This window comes from Vulpes vulpes, chromosome 16, assembly GCF_048418805.1.
Source record: "Vulpes vulpes isolate BD-2025 chromosome 16, VulVul3, whole genome shotgun sequence".
NCBI classification, from domain to species: Eukaryota; Metazoa; Chordata; class Mammalia; order Carnivora; family Canidae; genus Vulpes; species Vulpes vulpes.
This window is the reverse complement of record NC_132795.1, coordinates 85,637,839-85,656,783: the sequence shown is the minus strand read 5'-3', so window position 1 is coordinate 85,656,783 and position 18,945 is coordinate 85,637,839. Positions and strand designations below refer to the sequence as shown.

General features: G+C 38.1%; 1 protein-coding gene across 6 annotated transcripts in view; it reads right to left on the bottom strand.

Annotated features, from left to right (window-relative positions):
- Positions 1-18,945, bottom strand: part of CCDC85A (coiled-coil domain containing 85A) — a 191,689-nt gene that overhangs the window by 20,374 nt on the left and 152,370 nt on the right. For 5 of the 6 annotated variants that reach the window (XM_025992785.2, XM_072741624.1, XM_072741626.1 and 2 more), the window contains exon 3: positions 17,290-17,366. The exons of the other annotated variant lie outside the window; for it this stretch is intronic. In XM_025992785.2, the coding sequence (XP_025848570.2) occupies positions 17,290-17,366 (77 nt within the window). The remainder of the gene's footprint in view (positions 1-17,289; positions 17,367-18,945) is intronic. 6 annotated transcript variants of the gene reach the window in all.

The following is an 18,945-nucleotide window of genomic DNA, read 5'->3' as shown; positions in this document are numbered from 1 at the left end:
ATGAGTTTATGTGCTTAATTCTCGTCTTTTGTTAACCATAAAATCCCCAGTGAGAAACACTGAAATTTCTAGAAAAAAAAAAAAAAAAGAATGATTCATTTAGTTTTCCAACCAGGTTGATGTTAATTAAATAGTGAAAAATGATGGCGTTTTTGTTGAGAAAAACATATCTGAATACTTTCAGGCTTGTAAGAATGAGGGTGGAGGAGGCCAGGGTAAGAACTGAGGGTCAGGGCATGCAGCTGAATTGCCAGCGTTATATGCAGAAGCAGAAAAGGAACGCTAGTTAACACTGCATTTGGCTTGCTGAACAGAGCTGATTAATGCTTGTGTTAAAATACCTCGGCCCACCCCTGGAGCCCAGGGTGAAGACCTGGGCAGGGCTAGAGCCCCTGGGACTAAACAATAAGAGAGACACTTGTTGAGCTAAGAAATATTACTCTGTGAGGTGGTTTTGGCTGCCCTGGCTTTGGCAAAAAGGAAGAATCTTTTTCTTCAAGGAGTCGTCCAGTACACAGGCCTCCTGCACAAAATGGGAAGGTCAAGATCGCAGAGAGGTAGACAGAGAGGGAGAGTCTGCATCATCCCAGGGCGCCCACCTCTCTAGGATGCATGCTTGCATCACAAATAAGGCCAGCTGCTTGGGAGACTGAGGGTCCACCCATGCCATTTGTTGGAGGCTCCGTCTTGGAGGATTCACAGTGACTTTCTGCGTGAAGGCTCACAAAAGCAAGGGTGGCCAAGACGATTTCAGGCAGTGTAGCCTCTGCACACCTGGTGGTAATAAAATCTCTAGCCTGGAACAATGAAACTCTCCATTCGTGAGGACACCCTTGGGGCACAAAAGGAAGCATCTTGAAAGCAGGAGCTCTTTTCACAAACAGCTCTTACTGGGAAGAAAGAGACTGACAAATACAGGTTTATGTGTGCCCTGGCTCGTGACGTAAATAATTTATGATGAAAAGCAAGAGTTTGGGATTCAAACTATAACTGCTCGGTTTAAGTAAATAATATTCAGAAAGGTAAGTCGATGACCCATCAGGGGGTTAGAGGGTAAAACCACTTAGCAGAATTAGTACACAAGTAAGGTCTCCCCTCTTCTGGGAGATTAAAAAAGTTGAATGAGCCTCTCCTTCCAGTCTGGACTGCACTTTCGCCTTATCTTTAAATTTTAAAGTATACCAGGCAGGGCACAGTGCACAAACCTCTTTTTCCCTCAACACTCATTCAACAAGAAGTTCCAATCCAGTCCCATAGCCACATATTCTTGCAAATCTGTGTCTCGGGCCCTGACCTTTCTCCCGACTTTCAGAGGTGTAGATCTAACTCTGCAGGCGACTCCTCCTCATAGCTGGCCACCTCCAATGTACCATGTCCAACACAACTTGACTGCCCTGTACCTCCTAACCTGTTCCCCCCCAGTGTTGTCCATCTCCATTAACAGCACCACCAATCACACGAAATTACTTAGATCAAAATCCAAGGAGTCATTCTTGATTCTTCCCAGGGCTGCCATACTGTACCACACCTGGGCCGTCACTCGCTGTACAGTCTGTGTAGACAGTTCCTCCTGGGGTTGTCAGTACTCACACCATGAAGCCATAGGCAGCCTCTCCCCCCCCCCCCCCCCGCCCTTTATATTCCAGACCTAACCTATCACCAAACACTCCCAACTCTGTTTAAAAATATACTAGGACTCCAACACTTCCTTATCATCTCCAACCTACTACTTAGTTCAAGCTACCACCACCCCCTTAGGCAGGCTACAAACCTAGCTCCCTACGTCCTCAACTCCTCGCCCCTTCCTCCGGACTCCACTGCCTCTACTTTTTTAGGTCTCGTCTCTATCCAACATTCACAGTGACCTTCTGATAATGTAACTAGATGTATCACACCCTTGCCCAATTCCTCCAATGGCTTTCCATGAACTCAGACCCAAACTCAAAACACGTGGCTTTGGTCAACAAAGCCCACAGGGGTCTGTTACATGCCTGTCCCTGACCTCACTCTTGTTATTCTCTGTCTCACACACTCTGTTCCAGCCACATTAGCTTTCTTAATCCTGTTTCCTCACACATGCCTAGCTCACTCCCACTGAAAGCCTTTGCCCTTTTGTTCCCACTTCCTGTGACGCTCTCCCTTGCTCCTTCGGGTGCCTCTAGATGTCACTTCCTCAGAGAGGCTTCTTCTCTCTCACTCCAGTCACTCACCAATCCTGTACCCTGCTTTTGTTTCCTTCATAGCGATGATTACTTCCACACTTTACAAATTTATTGTCTTTTAAATAATAGTCCACCAAAATGTAAGCTCCTTGAGTTCAGGGCTGTATCCTCGTTGTCTAAGACAGTATCTACATAAAAGAGGTGCTCAAAAACTATTTAAGGGGCAAACTATTGAAAGAATGACCAATAAAAGCAATCAGCTTTCCATGACCTACAGAAATCCCATTCCATATTTGTTAGCAAGGGTTGTTTTGGTTATGCCAAGAAAAGCAGAGGAAGCCCACTAGTCATCTGTCTTAGATTACTGCAGGGATATGAATTCAAACAATTAATGGCAACATTTCTCATTCCAGATAGCAAGGGCACTGCTTTTTTGTCTAGATTCTATGACATTCTAGGGGTAAAAGCGTAAATAGCTGATATAGAAAGTAGTTTCCCCTCATCCTTCCATACTAACTCTGACCACAGCTAATGCCACAAACCAAGGCTGCCTGGTTAAAAATTTTTGTTTTTCCTTAAGTCTCTAGAGCCTAAATTCTGAGAACATTACCCAAGTAAAGGACCTGGCTGAACCTTAAAAACGCACAGCTAAAATTTCCTGGAAAGTTCTGAAAAGCAATGTTGTGAAGCTTTAGAAAAGGCGAATTTTAGAAAGGAATTTCTGAAAGTTAGAATTTTTATAACAGTATCACCCTGGAAAACAATCAGGTTAACCAATGATAATAAGTTTTCCTAAGCTAGCCAGAGTGGTCTTGAGAAAAAAGAAAAAAAAAAAAAAGGTTTTATGCTAGCTCAAGAGAGAAATGACCTGGAGACTAATGAGCTCCGTAAGTTACTCACTGCCTGACCCTCAGCAAGTCACTTGTCCTCAATAGAGAGGCTAAAATGGAGAGCCCTATCAATTAGCTTCATGTGGCGGCTGTGAAGGATGACTAATAAACCTGATTGCAAGGCTCTCTGAAAACATTAAGTGCTATAGAGAAGCTTCATAATTGCCAGATTGCCATCAGTTGCCATGAAAGCACTGTGAATGCATCTGGCTCTTTTTAAGCCCTTTCCCCCCACCCTTGGCTCTTCTGATGTCAATCAGTCCTAGTGACAAAGACAAAAAGATGAGTGAGGATTCTTCTCACCTTTCTATAGGTCTCGATCCACAGGAAACATGATGGAGACGCAAACTAGCCTTTGCACTCCTTTGTTCCTTCCAAAGTACCTTGCAGATCCCCATGAACAGAGACTGTATGAATGGCCGAGTGAAGGCCTTATCTTTTTTGTCCTTTTCAAGCATAACACAGATCATCATTAAAAACCATATATCTGACAAAGATCATGGGACAAGAGAATATTAATATGAAGGACCTGAAAATACAGAATTCACTTTATTCTTATTATTGATCTCTTGATTTCTCATTCTACCATGTGATGTCCTCACTTAAGGAAAAAGGGAGATTAATTGGTTTTTGACCTCCTTTCCAAGCCAGATATGGTTTTCCTCAATCGCTGATAGACGTGGATTTAGAATTTCACTTGCCTGAGAATGACTATACAGCAATTCATGTTCTTTCCAAGCTACCAGCCATGTGGTATCTATTTTAAAGACAAGCCTGCCCCATGTTATCTTTCCAGCAATCTCTCTAAGACATGCAAGGACACAAAAGCAATATAATCAATCACTCACTAAAGTGCAGCTTCAATCACCAGATATATGTGTTTCAGAAAAGTACAAACTTCCTATCCATTAGTACCACAATAATTGTCTTTCCTCTAGGGGAGGATTTGGCTTTTCCAGTCAAACACAAGCATCTTGATTTCCAACAATTTTCTTCCCAAAGCTCAGTGGTTTCTCGGAAAAAAGAGCTTTTGCCTCTTCTTCACTACTCCTCTGGTTCACTCACAGCGCTTTTCAAATCCCACATATTGATAACTCAGAGCAGGTTTGGGGATGACAGGACAAAGGAACTTAAGCCAATGAAAACATAAATAACACTGGTTAAAGTATTTGTATATAATAAACTCTTTATGTACAAATGAAAATTTACAAAATGAGAGACAAATTTAAATAACATTAAGAGATAAGCCGAGTAATTGACAATTTCAGTGTAGAGTAGGGGTCAGCAAACTACTGTCAGAGTTAAATCCAGACCCTTTCACCTGTTTTATAAGTAGTTTTATTGGAACACAGCAAACTCGTTCATTTAGATATTCTGTTTTCAGCTGTTCTGGTGCCACAATGGCAGACATGAATAGTTGAAAAACACCATATGGCTCACAACTTTGAAAACATTTACTATCTGGCCCTTTATTATAAAAAGTGCCAAGCCCTGGTTTAGAGGACAAGAAAATCATAGACTGGAATAATCTGGGAAATTTTGGAGATGGAGGCAAGTAGCTCACAAAGAAACTATAATTGAACCAGAAGTGATAAGTAGTAAGTAGACAAATCTTCTTTCCTGACTAATCAGTTATCTAGGGGCTAGAAATGTCCTGAAGACTAATAAAAAGAATGAGATCTCCCCATGCTGAGAGAATCATTATCAGAGCAATGAAATCTCTCAGTAAATAGTAAAACAGATGGACTAAAATCCAACTGGGTTTCTCAGCTAATTTCCAATTCAGACCCCAATGATAACTACACTAGAGGTCTGCTTTGGATGGTGATGGTGGTTGGTGGGGTTTTCATCATCATCTTGCTTCAAAAGAAACATACCTGCTGTGCAACAGGTTTCAGCAAGAATGCTAGAGTAGTAGTAACAGAAAAATCTAGGCATAAGCCTTGCCTCTGCCCATGAGTGAACATCCTCTCACCTGCAAAACAGAGATCATCATATGGGCTAGGGTCAGAATGGGAATCTGGCCTTAATCAAGGTGGCCCCCCGGTGTTGCTCCAATACGCAGGACCTCAGCTGCTACTCAGGATGTGGCTCTACTGCTTGTAACAGCAAAAAACTCTAATGTGGAATGGCTGACTCAACCATCCCCATCCTGTGTGTGCTGTCTGCACCCTGAAGCGGGCTCGACTACAAGGATTACAGATGATTGTAAATCAGCCATTTTGCTGTGGCCCAAGCTGTGTTTCTCAAGGGAGAAAGGTCCATTTCAGGCTGCAGCCCCATTGGTTAAGACCTTTTATTTTATTATTTTTTAAAGATTTTATTTATTTATTCATGAGAGATACAGAGAGAGAGAGAGAGACAGAGACACAGGCAGAGGGAGAAGCAGGCTCCATGCAGGGAGCCCGACATGGGACTTGATCTCGGGTCTCCAGGATCACGTCCTGGGCTGAAGGTGACGCTAAACCGCTGAACCACCCGGGCTGCCTGGTTAAGACCTTTTAAAAAGAAATCAGGCACTATCCCTTTCAGACCTCTAGTGTCTTTCCTTGGGCTCTAAAGACCTCAGATTCTGAACACTGAAGACCAACAGGATTGATGCCTTCAAACAGAATGAACATAAAAGATATACCAAAAAAAAAAAAAAAAAAAAACGTAATTTAATGAGGTAATAAGGTATTAAAAATCAATGTGATAGCAACATTGGACATTTTCTAGGCATAAAGACCAAAGTGCTATTGATTCATAAGTTACTACAGCATCATTTACAGCCCCGAGAAACCACCCGGAATTGAGAGCTGTCTTATGACACTCTCATGACTGATTCTGAAGAACTGTCAATACCAAGATCATGAGCAGGGGCAGGGTACTTGTTTTAAGTGAAAAACGTTGGAGAGCCAACTGTCCTTCCCTGCCCTCATGTCCATCTTAATCTCATTCTCCAATGTCAACGGCTCAGTGTAACTGGTTTCCCTAACCAAGAGAATCCTCTTCAATTAAATGAATGCCCATGGGACCACATGAGCCACCCTCTTCACAAGGGAGCATTTAGAGGGTCCAGTCTTAAATCGACTTCTCCAAAGTCCTTTTCAACTGACAAAGGACCTGAGCTGCCATCACCAACTATCATATCATTTATGGTGCTGACAAAAGTGCATGAGTTTTGCTGGTTAAGGACTCATGAGTTAAGATACAAGTGGGATAGGAATATGGAATGGCAAGTGAAACGGGGCTGGTTCCAAACAAAGTAACAAATTTCAAAATGCAAAGCTGCTGAAGCTCCTTTTGTCTAAAACTCTGTCAAAAAGATGTCAGCCAAATTCGAACTGTAGCTTCTGTTAACTTTTGGCTCTCAATACATGCTTGCCACCCAAAAGGATAAAGACCTATCATTCCCACACAATTTATTTGTGATTAAGTTTGCTGGAGTTGTCATTTATTTCTGAATGTGTATTTTATGTTCTTCTTGTATGAGATTTCTGTACTTATGGATATTCAGTTTTCTAGCATATGAAAATGTTTCAGAAAAGAAATTACCTTTTTGACATTAAGATACACCTGCTTTGGGTGTCAAAAACAGCTGAAATATTTTGGCTATTAAAAAGCTTCCCTTTCTTAGAGCCAGCTTTTATGTAAGTCCAGGATGGCTCCCATCTGGTCCTGGGTTTACTAGTTATTTGTTATCTGTCAAACATTAGAATTTCTGCCTCGCATGTTCTGCAAATGAGAGGCATTTTTAGGTCAAAAAAAAAAAAAAAAAAAAAAAAAGAAGACAGTACCAAATTTCTTTGTTACACTACATTTGAGACAGATTTGCATTTCTTTTTGATCCTTACGTTTCTACATGCAATCTTTCCTAATAAACTGCTGAGAGCCGGGGCTAGATGAATAAAACTAGCAAAATAATTAGTCCAAGCATCTTAAGCAAGGGGTTAGTGGTCTCCTTGTTGTGCCTTTTTTTTTTTTTAAAGGTCAATTCAAAAGTTGCCTCTATTCCACTAACCTACATTATGAAAGTTAGAAAAATCTCAAAGAAGGTAACAAATTCTGAAAGAGGGCTTGGTTGGTTGGTTGCCTTCACTAGGGCACTCCCGAAATCACAAATATCTCAGTTGAGTTGATTTCAATGAGGTACTGATAAACCTGAGGACACAAAGTTCTCCCAAAGGAAAGAATTAGACTGTGAGAGAGAGAGAGTAAGAGAGGAAGGGAGGGAGGGACACTAGAATGAAAAATAATGGAGTACTTTGAAAAGGGAGGAACAATTTTTAATAGATTGACCCTTCCCTAATAGTAACTCTTCTTCCCCACCTCCATTTCTGGGCTTACCGCCAGAACTTGTGGGGAGGAGTACTTTTCCCATTAGGCTTTGGATCTGGAACAAGGCAGAACCCAAGCAGGAGTAGGGGGATTTTCTCAGCCCAGAGAATGTTGGGAGCCCCATCACAGGAGTTGGAAATGGCCAGGACATCACTGTAGCAGCTGGTCAACAGCCAAAGTCAGGAGCAGACTTTGGAGGATGGTGAAAACTGATACACTTGAAGGCAAGCTCAGAGAGCAAGGAGTCCCTCTGTCTGACCCCAGTCTACACTGGTGTGGCCTGAGGAAACACAGTGTTCTGTTACTCCCAGTAAAGCCACATCTACAAATGTGGGTGGGTTGTTTCTCAAAACACTCCACTGCTTACTGATGTAGGAACTATTTTGTAGGATTTCTAGAACAAATCCCAAGTCATCTTCTAAGAATTATTTACCCAGCCGCCAAATGCCGTTCAGACTTAAAATTGAAGGGAAACCCATAATTTATTTCCTATGCTCTCTTCATACTGCTTCTCTACACATGCTTTAATTAGCTTCATATGATAACATGTTACCAGGTTATGCAGGCTCAATGGCACAGTCTAAAAGATAATCCATAAACGTTCCACATGAACTATAAAAGCAACACAGATTGTTGTCTTATGGTGCACCCCCGGCAATTCCTCTTTCATGCTCTGTGTCAACGAGAAAGTATGAAGAAAAGCCCAGTCTGCTGATTGCTGGCTGTTACTTCAGATGCTTTAGTGTACAGAACGAATCCAATACATCAGAGAGCCTTTGAAAAAATGTTTTTCCTCTGGACATTGTTCCTTCTGTGTATCCCTAGTCTAGCTGACTTCGATTCATATGCAAGACATCTTGTTATTCTCCTCAGTCTATCACAGTGTAAAAAAATAATGTATGTTATATCAAGTCTTTGTCATCTCTTTTTTACAGTAATTTCTTTTGGCTTATCTCAGAACTGGATTCCTGACAAGTATGTTACATTTTAAAATAGAGAATACAGATGGTTTCCATATAAGTTGCAGGTAAATAAAAGTCAATTTTTTTTTTAAATTTCCTATATTGGTATAGTTTTTCATCACCATTTAAAAAATTCTCTCTGAAATGTCAGATGTCCATGTATCCTATGCAATCTTTTAAAATATTTTTAAATGTGATTTAAAAAAATGTTAACATTAGTTTATGTGCCCAGGAAAGAATATCCTAAGTTCAGGTGATCTTTCGCTATCATCTGTGCCAACTTTTCAAAGGTATTTCCTTCTTGGGTAATAACAGCTAATACATAAATAATACCTAATGAGACGATTCATACTTTTAGGCTTTCTTTGAAATGTTGTGCTCACACTGGATTTAAAGGATAGCCCCACAATATTTACAATACCACAGAGGGCACGGCAGAGGAAGAGCGCTGTGCTGTCTGCTGAGGACTCCTTTTCCATCCATACCTCCTATGAGCTCCTCTTTACCACTGGTAGGACCAACTCAATCCATTGTATGTCTCTAGCTGTGCTTCAATAAAAACTTCTTCATTCTAGGACCTGGACACAACGTTTTTCAGGGCTTGAAAGGGACCCACAGTTATCAAATGAAGACACAGATGCCTTTGTTCCTGACCAGAGAGAAAACTATAAGCATGTATATGCTTGTCAATTTTATTTTTAAATATGTATACTCTTAGGGAAAACTAGTGCCTCTATGTTCATTATGTAGGGTTTACATAAAGAATAAAAATGAAGATTAGGGGAGATTAATGCACATTATCTCTCAAAATACACAAGCTAATACTACTCAGACTGGTATGTGAGCCCCTCTAATACGCATATTAATGTGTCACGAGCCTCAAAGATATATAGCCTTGACTATTACTTAAACAGCTCTCTGATGAAATTTTATTACTTTTAGAACCCAGCGAGGTAGAATAACTCACAATGACATAAATATACACCTATAAATAGAAGACCCTGTATGGTATAAAGTTGTAGTTTTAAGGAATTTAATATCAAAGTTAAAAGGACATGCCTATTTTTATACACATCATACACATACACAAACTTTCTCTGGATAGAGAGTCACGGATTTGTGGAGCTGAGCAGAACCTTCCCTATCATCTATGACAATCGTCTTTGTCACTCAAAGCATATCAAGGTCATAAAGGTTAAGATGCATCATCTTGGTCCAACAGCTAATTAGGCTAAATCCTAGCTCTTGCAATTCCCATTCTGTTTGTTCTAGCATATTTACAGGGACTCCTTTAATTACTTGGTAACTAAGTCACTGCTGACTATGTCTCAGCTTTCTAAAATTAACTCAGTTATGTTTTGCTTATTTTTCACACAATGCTAGCTTAAATATAATTTAGTAAAGTCTCAAATCACTTAGAAGTTTATTTACTTAAACTGTCTTATTGTGTCACAGAACCCCATTATTTGCCTCTATTACAGTGATTATCTAGATTATATTTAGGCAATACAGATAATGCCCGTATTACATTTCTATTTGTCTACTTTACATTTATAAGATATTAAGAGGCACCAACTTGAATTTTTAATGTGTTAAAAGCATGACTGATCACTTTGCTAAGGAAGAAACAAACCAAACCAACTAGAGGTAGAGACTTAAATGAGACATGCCTGAATCCCATTGTAAGAAAGGTCTGAACTGGAGTGGAGGACAGGATGGATCGGATGCCTCTCATCACAAAGAGTAGTGATCATCAGTGGAAAATGGAAAGCAAAGTGAGGCTGCTCAAATAGGAATCTTCCCATCTTTAGGAGCTTCAATTAGATCCAAGTTTTCACGGTAACTATTTTTTAGATATATTATATATCTATAGATTTCCATATCTCAATAGTATTTACATTTAACTAATTTAATTCCCATATCCAACACCACACAAACTTTTCTATCACCTTCTAGGAGACTGTTTCCTTACACAATTAGGAAAGGGAAGACTGTTTGATCTTTTTTGATTTTTCACTTTATTTTGGATAAAAATAAAAAAGAGCAGAAAGCCATTTTTCCAAGGCAACATTAATTTCTCTTATAGTTCCATCTCAAGTTTCCCCCAAATAGTCCTCCATATTGCTTCTCATTCAAATATCTATGATCCTAGTTGATATTACTGCACAGCTAACATTTTTGCTGAATTAGTCCTATCATTTTTTGTGTGTGACACATTCTGCCAAGGACAGGTGACCAAAATGCAACTTTTATGGCTACTCCAAATCAAAAAAAATTTTTTAATATGCCCTAGTGGTAGAACCATTATCATGCCAGTATCGATAGAAAAAGGCAGTACTGTTATATAAGATTTGGTACCACAGTCCCTAATGGGTGCTTTTAAAATTCAATAGGTCTCTTAATAAGTTTAGTAAGTGGCATAGCTGTATTTTCTGTTGCATTTCGATTTTATCTATTTCCTCTCATTAGATTGAAGACTTCTCATTACGTGTCTGAGATTCTCAAATAAGAAACCCTCAAGCATGAGAGGGGGTCACAGAAGAATGTCATAAACCCCCTCACTGTGAAAGGCTCCATGTTGATGCAGATGTTTTTTTTTTTTCTGTGAATTTCATTCTCTTCAATATTTTTGCTAATACATTTTAGCTTTTCCCTTAATCCAGTCTCCATTTATTCAGGTTCTCCAACATGACTTTTCCCCTATAAATTTATTTTCCATATCTATTTGTCTCTTTTATTCCAATACACCCACACCACTTGGGTAGCTCCCATCTGTCCTCTGAAAACTATTGAACTATACATAAAAGCTCTTTTTTTCTTTAATTATATAAATCATGGTGATTTGGAGAAAATGGCAATCCACAAGCATTATTCTTCTGGTGGAGTCCATTTCTTTTTCCCAAATATGACTCTGCAGCAATCAGCCCTTAATAGATTTAACTACTTTCTTCTATCAGTAGCATCCAAATTCTATTCCGGTTGTACCACATAGAGTTGCTTGCTATACATGAAAAAAAAAATTTTTTTTTTGCACAAATTACTCCTCAGGAGTGCCAGAATGGTAATTTCCAAGCAAGTAATAATTGAAGAATAGCACCACTTGCTTTAAGTATCCGGTAAAGCATTACTCTGTGCCTGTTTTTTATACAATAGTGACTGATTTTTTTTTTCCCAGAGCAATTCCAAACCCTAGAAAAGCCAGATATTTATGGCCCTTATAAGACAAAAATGACTTGAAAAACAAGAAAATATGAAAAAAAAAGGGGGGGGGGGCAACAAATAAGTATCTCCACGGCCAAAAAAAAAAAAAAAGGAATAACACATGAGGGAAATCTATGTGTCAGAAAGAATCCTCTCATTTCTGTCCAGGACACTGGTAATCTGCATAGGTACACAGGTAAGGGAGCTTTTCAGAGATGTGATGCTGGACCTGGGTTGTGTTGCCATGGAAGTGACAAGCTGTTTCTTTAGAGCCTGGGAACCCTCCTCAGCACTTCCGGTGATGGTGACAGGTTCTTTTCTTTTATTCAGAAACTGTTCTGGAAATGGCCATGCCTCCTTCCCAACATGCTGCATTGTGGGCCACACTGTAACCAAATTGCAGGAGAGGAAGATTTATTTCCATTGCTAAAATTAGACTCTTCTCTGTGTGTTAGCACAACAGAAATAGAAACACTTGCTTGAAAGGAGCCTTCACTGTGGAGATCCGAGTTGCCATGCTTTTCAAACCGAACCCAGCACAGGGGCAGCCATAGGACACTAGACAGATGAGGGCACCTTTACGGATTCTAAAAAAAATCTCTAAAAAGTTAGTCTCAAGAGGTGGGCAGTTCGTTTTGGAGAGGGACTTTGGGGTACAAAGGACACAGAGTGCTTTCCAGGCTGGAAATGCCAAAGCATTTGATGAAAGGAACAGATTTCCCAGTAGGACCTTTAGCAAATGTACTTAATTGACTTTGAATCAGAGCAAACTACTTATTTCTTGTCTCTTCTTGATGCACACCTAAATTCAACACAAAATAGGTGAGAAGAGTTTTAAAAATAATAGTTTGTACCTCATGGTGATGGCGGAATATTGACTGATTTCTTCAAATGAATTTTACTTATTTCTAATAAAATCATCAGATAGGTGTCCTATATCAACCACTTTAAGGTATTTTCTGGCTGAGCAGAATTCATTGGATAGAGCACATAAAGAGAGTAGATAGGTCTGGATTAAAAGTCCTTGTGACATCAAGAAAAGGACCATGGAATGGTTGAGAAATCCAAGCAAGATTTTTAAATTTGGGCTAAAATAACAAATTTCATGGGTACCTTAAGAACCACGACTATAACTGTTTGTTCCCTTACCCACCTATATCTCCAATTCACTCTGGACAGAAAGGCCCTCTCTGACCACATGCTGTTAAGTATAAATCTCATATGAAGATATGTGTGCATGTTTCCACAAAACCAGGATTCTGAAGTATTTTGGAAATGTGTCAGGAGGAGAAGGCTCTGTAAAATGCATTTTTTTTTCATTTGTGATGGATACCATCCATGGCTTTAAGAAATAGAACATTTATTTTAAATCAGGAGTAGAATGTCAGATAAATCTTGGATAGTCAAGCAAATCCAATGTTAATTTTTTTTTAAGATTTTATTTATTTATTTATTCATGAGAGACACAGAGAGGCAGAGGGAGAAGTAAGCTCCCTGCAGGGAGTGTGATGTGGGACTCAGTCCCAGGATCACAACCTGGGCCAAAGGCAGATGCTCAACCACTGTGCCACCCAAGTGCCTCCAATGTTAATTAAAATAAGTGTTTTTAAAAAAGAATTTGACAATAAGATAAAAAACAGATTTAGCAGTTTACTTACACCGTATTACATAAGTAGCATGAAACAATGGAAAAGGTGTTATGCAAATGCTAGAGCAACACTGAATAGGCCTACATCTTAGCCTGAGTCCATCCTTCATTAGCTGTCTGACCAGAACTATACTCCTAACATTCTATGAATCTTGTAAGCCTTTACTTTAAAAAATGGGATTGTCCAATGTGATATGTGAATTCTACTCAGCTTTGAAAATCTGTGACTCTTTATCCACAGAAAGTTTGTGTTTGTATATATGTCTATTCACAATAGGTATATTCCTTTTGAATTTAATATAAAATTCCTTGCAACTACTTTATACCATTTGGGGTCTTTTATCCATATTTATTTGCATCATTGTGGGTGAATCCACCTCAATAGATTTAAAATTAATAGAAAAAGATTCACCCATGTTGTCACATATTGCAAGATTTCCTTCTTTTTCAAGGCTCAATCATATTCCATTATATGTATATGCCATTTTTTTAATCCATTCATCTCTTGATGGACATTTAGGTTGCTTCCACATCTTGACTGCTATGAACAGTACTGCAGTGAATATAGGATTGCTAATATTTTTTTTGAGATCCTGATTTCAATTCAGGTAAATATCCAGAAGTAGGATTGCTGGATCATATGGTAATGATCACTTGGTAAAATGCCAAGTGAAATAAGACGGCCACAGAAGGACAAATACGACATGATTCCACTTATATGAGGTATCAAAAATACTCAAACTCATAGAGGCAAAGAATACAATGGTGGTTTTCAGAGGCTGAGGGGAAGGGGAAGGTGCTAATCACCATGTACAAAATTTCAGATATGCAAAAAGAATTAAGTTCTAGAAATCTAATGTACATCATACTTATAAATAACAATAGTTGTTATACACTTGAAAATCTGACAAAACGGTAGATCTCATATTTTCCTATCAAATAAATAAATATATAAATGGAGACATTTCCTTTTCAAGTAATATGTAGTACATAATACTGCATTTTCTGTTATTACTTTAGGATTCTTTTGAAATATTGTGTTCACAAACTGGATTTAAAGTACTGCTCAGTGATTCTTGTGAGATATTGCAGAAATCATGGCAGAGCAAAGAGCTACATGCTCACATGGGCTCCATACTGATATTCTAATCACATCTCCTGTAGGCTCCTCTTCATCACTGGACAGAACTGACTCAATCTTCACTGCATTTTTCTAACCGTTTTTGAATAAAAAACCCTTCATTCTGGGACTTGGTAACTTGGCATGTTTATAAAACTGGACCCATGCTTTATTTATACTTAAGGCCTACAAAAGGCTAAGAGGAACCTTGTCATTTATAAATTAAGAAATTAAAGTCTTTGCATCTAACCAGAAAGAAATCCATAAGCACTTATTACACTCATCTTCTTTACTTTTAAATACGTATTGATGGGGCAAAGTTGCAACTCAGTTCATTATACACAATTTAACATAAAGAATAAACATTAGCATTAAGGAGATTTCCTCCTCCAGGAAAATACTTTACATAATTATTCTAAATGCTAAACTATCAGCAAAGACCTGGCCACAGCCACAAAAGACACCCAATATACTTGGAATTCCAATTGCCAACTATATTTTTTATCCTGTCTACCCAAAGTCAAGAGGATATATTTTTATAAACTTGGGAGTAAAACAGAATATCTCCTAATCGAGGCACAGTGAGCAAGTTCCTACAATGGGAAAATCAAGTCTTCAGATATTGAGACTAATTTATGCAGGGATGTCAGCTAGTCACATTGAATTGACCTTGCAAATCAGCTAACATCATGCAGTCAGAAATAGTTTCTGCAGGGAAAGCATGTAATTATTTGTAATAGTACCAATAACATCCAAGAATAAGTCACATATGCCTTTGTGTCATCTGGTCCAAATCTCAGTCTTCACGGCTATTCCCCTTACACGATTCTCACTGCTCTGAGATTCATTTATTGCTTTCCATCCTCAGATCTATTGTCTGTTCATTTCAGTTGTATTTATACAAGTACCTGCCATTGGTGATCCCATCATATTTATCTTAGCTATAAATGAAGGCAACATTCTCAGATAACAGAAATTTCACAGAAATATTGTTTTTGAACTGAGATCTATTGTATTCTTTGCATATATGTCCCATAGCATATTTCAAACAATAGATTTTTCTTTTCAGTAAATTGCCCTGGACATGTAAAAAGCTATTCAATTCTAAAGCATTGTTTTTCCATTTTAACATCTCTAAAATCAACAAGAATCTGACATGGTATAATTGACAACATCTTTTCGCATTCTTAGTGGCACATATGATAATGGTGCATCCCACATTAACAACATCTTAGGATTCAGTCAAACATGATCTTTCCCAGTCTTTTCTGAGGAGAAAGAAAACCTTCTTTGATAGAAAACAGCAATGCATTTAAAAAACATATGTTTTAAGACTTGAGCCTGAAAAGTTGTTTAATCTCTTCTACTTCTTGACTATGCAAGTGCTGTGTGTTTAAATATGCACACACTTGATATATCAAGTACAGCTGAAGCCTCTTCTGATTTCTCTTCAAGACCTCTAACACTTTTACAGATTTTTAAAAATCAATCTTGTAATCATTTTCATATTTGTTGTGCCTCTTTTTAAATAACATAGCGCACAAGCTAGCATTTCAATGTTTGACAGGAACCTCAATTTCCACTCAGAGGTAAACTAAGAGACAGATCTCTTTGTCTTGCTCTTTTCATTTACATTCCCAGTTGCCCCAGAGCCTGTATCACCAGATAGAACACTCATGATAAACTAATTCTATTTTTAGGTTTCTTGGAACGGAAAGAAGTTAGGTGTTTTCAGTGAAGGGTCTCCGCACAGTCAGACTCTGAATCCCATATAAAAGGACAAATGACAAAGAAAAATTTTAAAAATGGAAAGTATAGAAGAGGAAAGAGAAAACTCTACCAGCAGTGTCTTGTCTTATGATGCAAATAATCCCTTCTGTCCACATCAGTATTAACATAGGCGTAGTTTGAGAAGGGAGAAAGTAGACTCATTTCATTTAATCTCATGATTTTTAGCCAGAAGGCTGGTCAGTGGAAGAAAGAGAAAGGCATTCTCTGACAGACCCCACATCATCATTAATGAGCAAAAGTAGTTTAAAAACAAAATGAGATTTAAAAGACCTAAAATATCTTTTCAAAGTGTTACTATTTACATGTCTTCTCTTGAATTTGAACCAATCTCTGTTTTCATTTAAACTACTGTTTGCTTGGTTTTTTAAGGGTTCATTTTCCCTTGGTCACTTAGGAAATAGAAATAATCACCAGAAGGTGGAAAAAAACACTAGCGACTGAATGCTTAGAAAACTCCTTTCCTAAAATATTGAAATACTTTCCTGCCTCCATGTCTGTAAAGGAAACCAAAATCTAGAACCAGGGGATTTGCTCAACTCCTCAACAAAACATTCCCCGAGAACCACCACCTCAGCCAACATCATTCTCATCAAGATATTTCAGCCCAAAGGAATAAGTACAATAATATGGTGAGGGATCCAAAGAGTGCCACTTTGTATTCACCAGGGAAAAGAAATTAAGCCCCAAGGTAAAACTGTCAATTACTGTCATTGCTTTGTTGTACTAGAAGAGTTCATCAGTTATATCACAAAGAATTTTAGGAAGTACTAATTTGAATTAAAATATGAAATCTTCAAACTACCTACAGCTTTCCCTAGCTCATAAATTAGCGCTTTTTAAAAAAAAAAAAAATGAGTCCCTTCCCTATATTCACCAACTACATGCATGATATATGTGAGTAGTACTAGCAAAGTATTTTCTACTTTTCTTCATTTCCTCTTTCTCTTGTTTTCTTCCTTTCAAAATTACTTTGCATTCTTATTTCAGACATCTGCATCCTTTGGTATCACACTTAAGAATCCAGATAATATGATGGTCATTATGGAAAGCAATCACAGTCTACATTGATGAATGACTATTTACAAAATGATTTCTATCATTTAAAGGAGAAAATGTAATTGAGACTTTAAATTCCAGATAAAATGCCACAACTCAAATGACACTGACTAGCTATGAGCTTCTGGAAGTCACCCACCTGGGGCAGCATGCGATTTTCTTCCTCCAGCTGTCTTACTCTTGCCTCCAGCTGCCTAACATAGGACAAGGTTGATTCTAAAATTAAAAAGAAAGAACTCACATTATACACACAGGTCTTGTTTGGTGCACTGTCAGGATATTTCTGGTTTGATTTCTTCAAATCAGGTAGTGACAACATAGACCGTTATTTAAAGAAAAAAAAAAAAAGATTTCTCCCCAGAAAAACAGTAACAAAAGTCATTGAAACCACAAGCAGTTTGAACAATTGTACAATGCTAAGGACAATTAGAAGAATTTATAAGGGGTGAGGTTACAGGCTTTCGTATATCATGCAGCCCTCAGAATGTCAGGCGTTAAGACACTTATTCCCGTTTCTACTTACTTTGTACTTTCAGGGAGCTGTCCCCATGTAAGACTTTTTACAATGTTAATTATCACCAAAATAAATTCCACAGGCATATTTAAAAAATAGAAAATTAAAATATTTCCAAATAGCCAGCTCCCTTCATTTCCCCCCCAAATACTTCAAGCCTTAAATTCAACATTTATCCTTCTCATCAATCTCCAGATATGATGACTATAATCCAGAGAACCATTACAAAAGGGCTAAGTGGAGGGGAGGCTAAATATTGACTTTGATTTTGGGTGAGTGTGACACAGATCTGTTTTTCCCAAATCTTTAGGTAAGCCAGGGGCTGACTTTAAAACTCATTCTTGTTTCCATTTCTTCAGGAGCTCAGGTGTGTGCTGACCGGTGACAATCAGCATTACACCTAGAGTCTGTTCCATGTGAACTCTACAGTTTACAGCTTTACGTCAGGGAATGATTCACAGGTGAAGGAAAGAGGAGTTTCACTTTGAGGAACAATCTGACAGGAACTCTTCTTAAAGCAAAAATATTCAAGTGCATCATATAGCAACATAGCTGCCATTGATTCATTACCCAAGAACACACATATTTCAGGTAGAGTAAAATGTACATGACAATAAAATCCCTCCAGCAGGTTTCCATAGTTAATATTAGAGCAGCATAGCTACTATTAAACCTCAGTGCATGTTCTTCAGCCTTGGAAACATAAAAGAGCAAGGAGCAAGACCAAGATGGTAGTGCATTTAAATGGTAAATATTTGGAGACCCCAACAATTTAAAGTTAGAAAGAATATTGATGTAAATTAATGCCTTGATCTGAAATTCATCATGGAAACTATAATTTCTGTACGGAAATTGGTTATATGAACTCAATTCTGTTTTTGTGACCTTCAAAGCAGTAAGATAGCATTTTATTTTCTTAAAATACACAAGAAATTTTGGTCCTTAATTTGCAAAATGTAACAATTAAGCTCATTCCAGACAGGTTTACAGCATGTCTGTTTTCACAAACATTTGCAAAAAGTCCCTATCACTGATGGTAATATAACCACCCACGAATCTCACACCAATAGGCGAGTCTTGGTTTTGGGCATCCCTCACATAAGACATAAACACAAGGTAAAGGAAACTGAAGACACTTCCTAAAAATATGCTCTCATTTTTTAGCTCAATGAAATGTTGAGTTCGCTTTATGACCAAAAAAAGAGGCATAAATGAATAACAAACATATTGATTTCATGAATCTGCTTTACTCCCGCAAATGAATAAGTGATTTGCAGATCA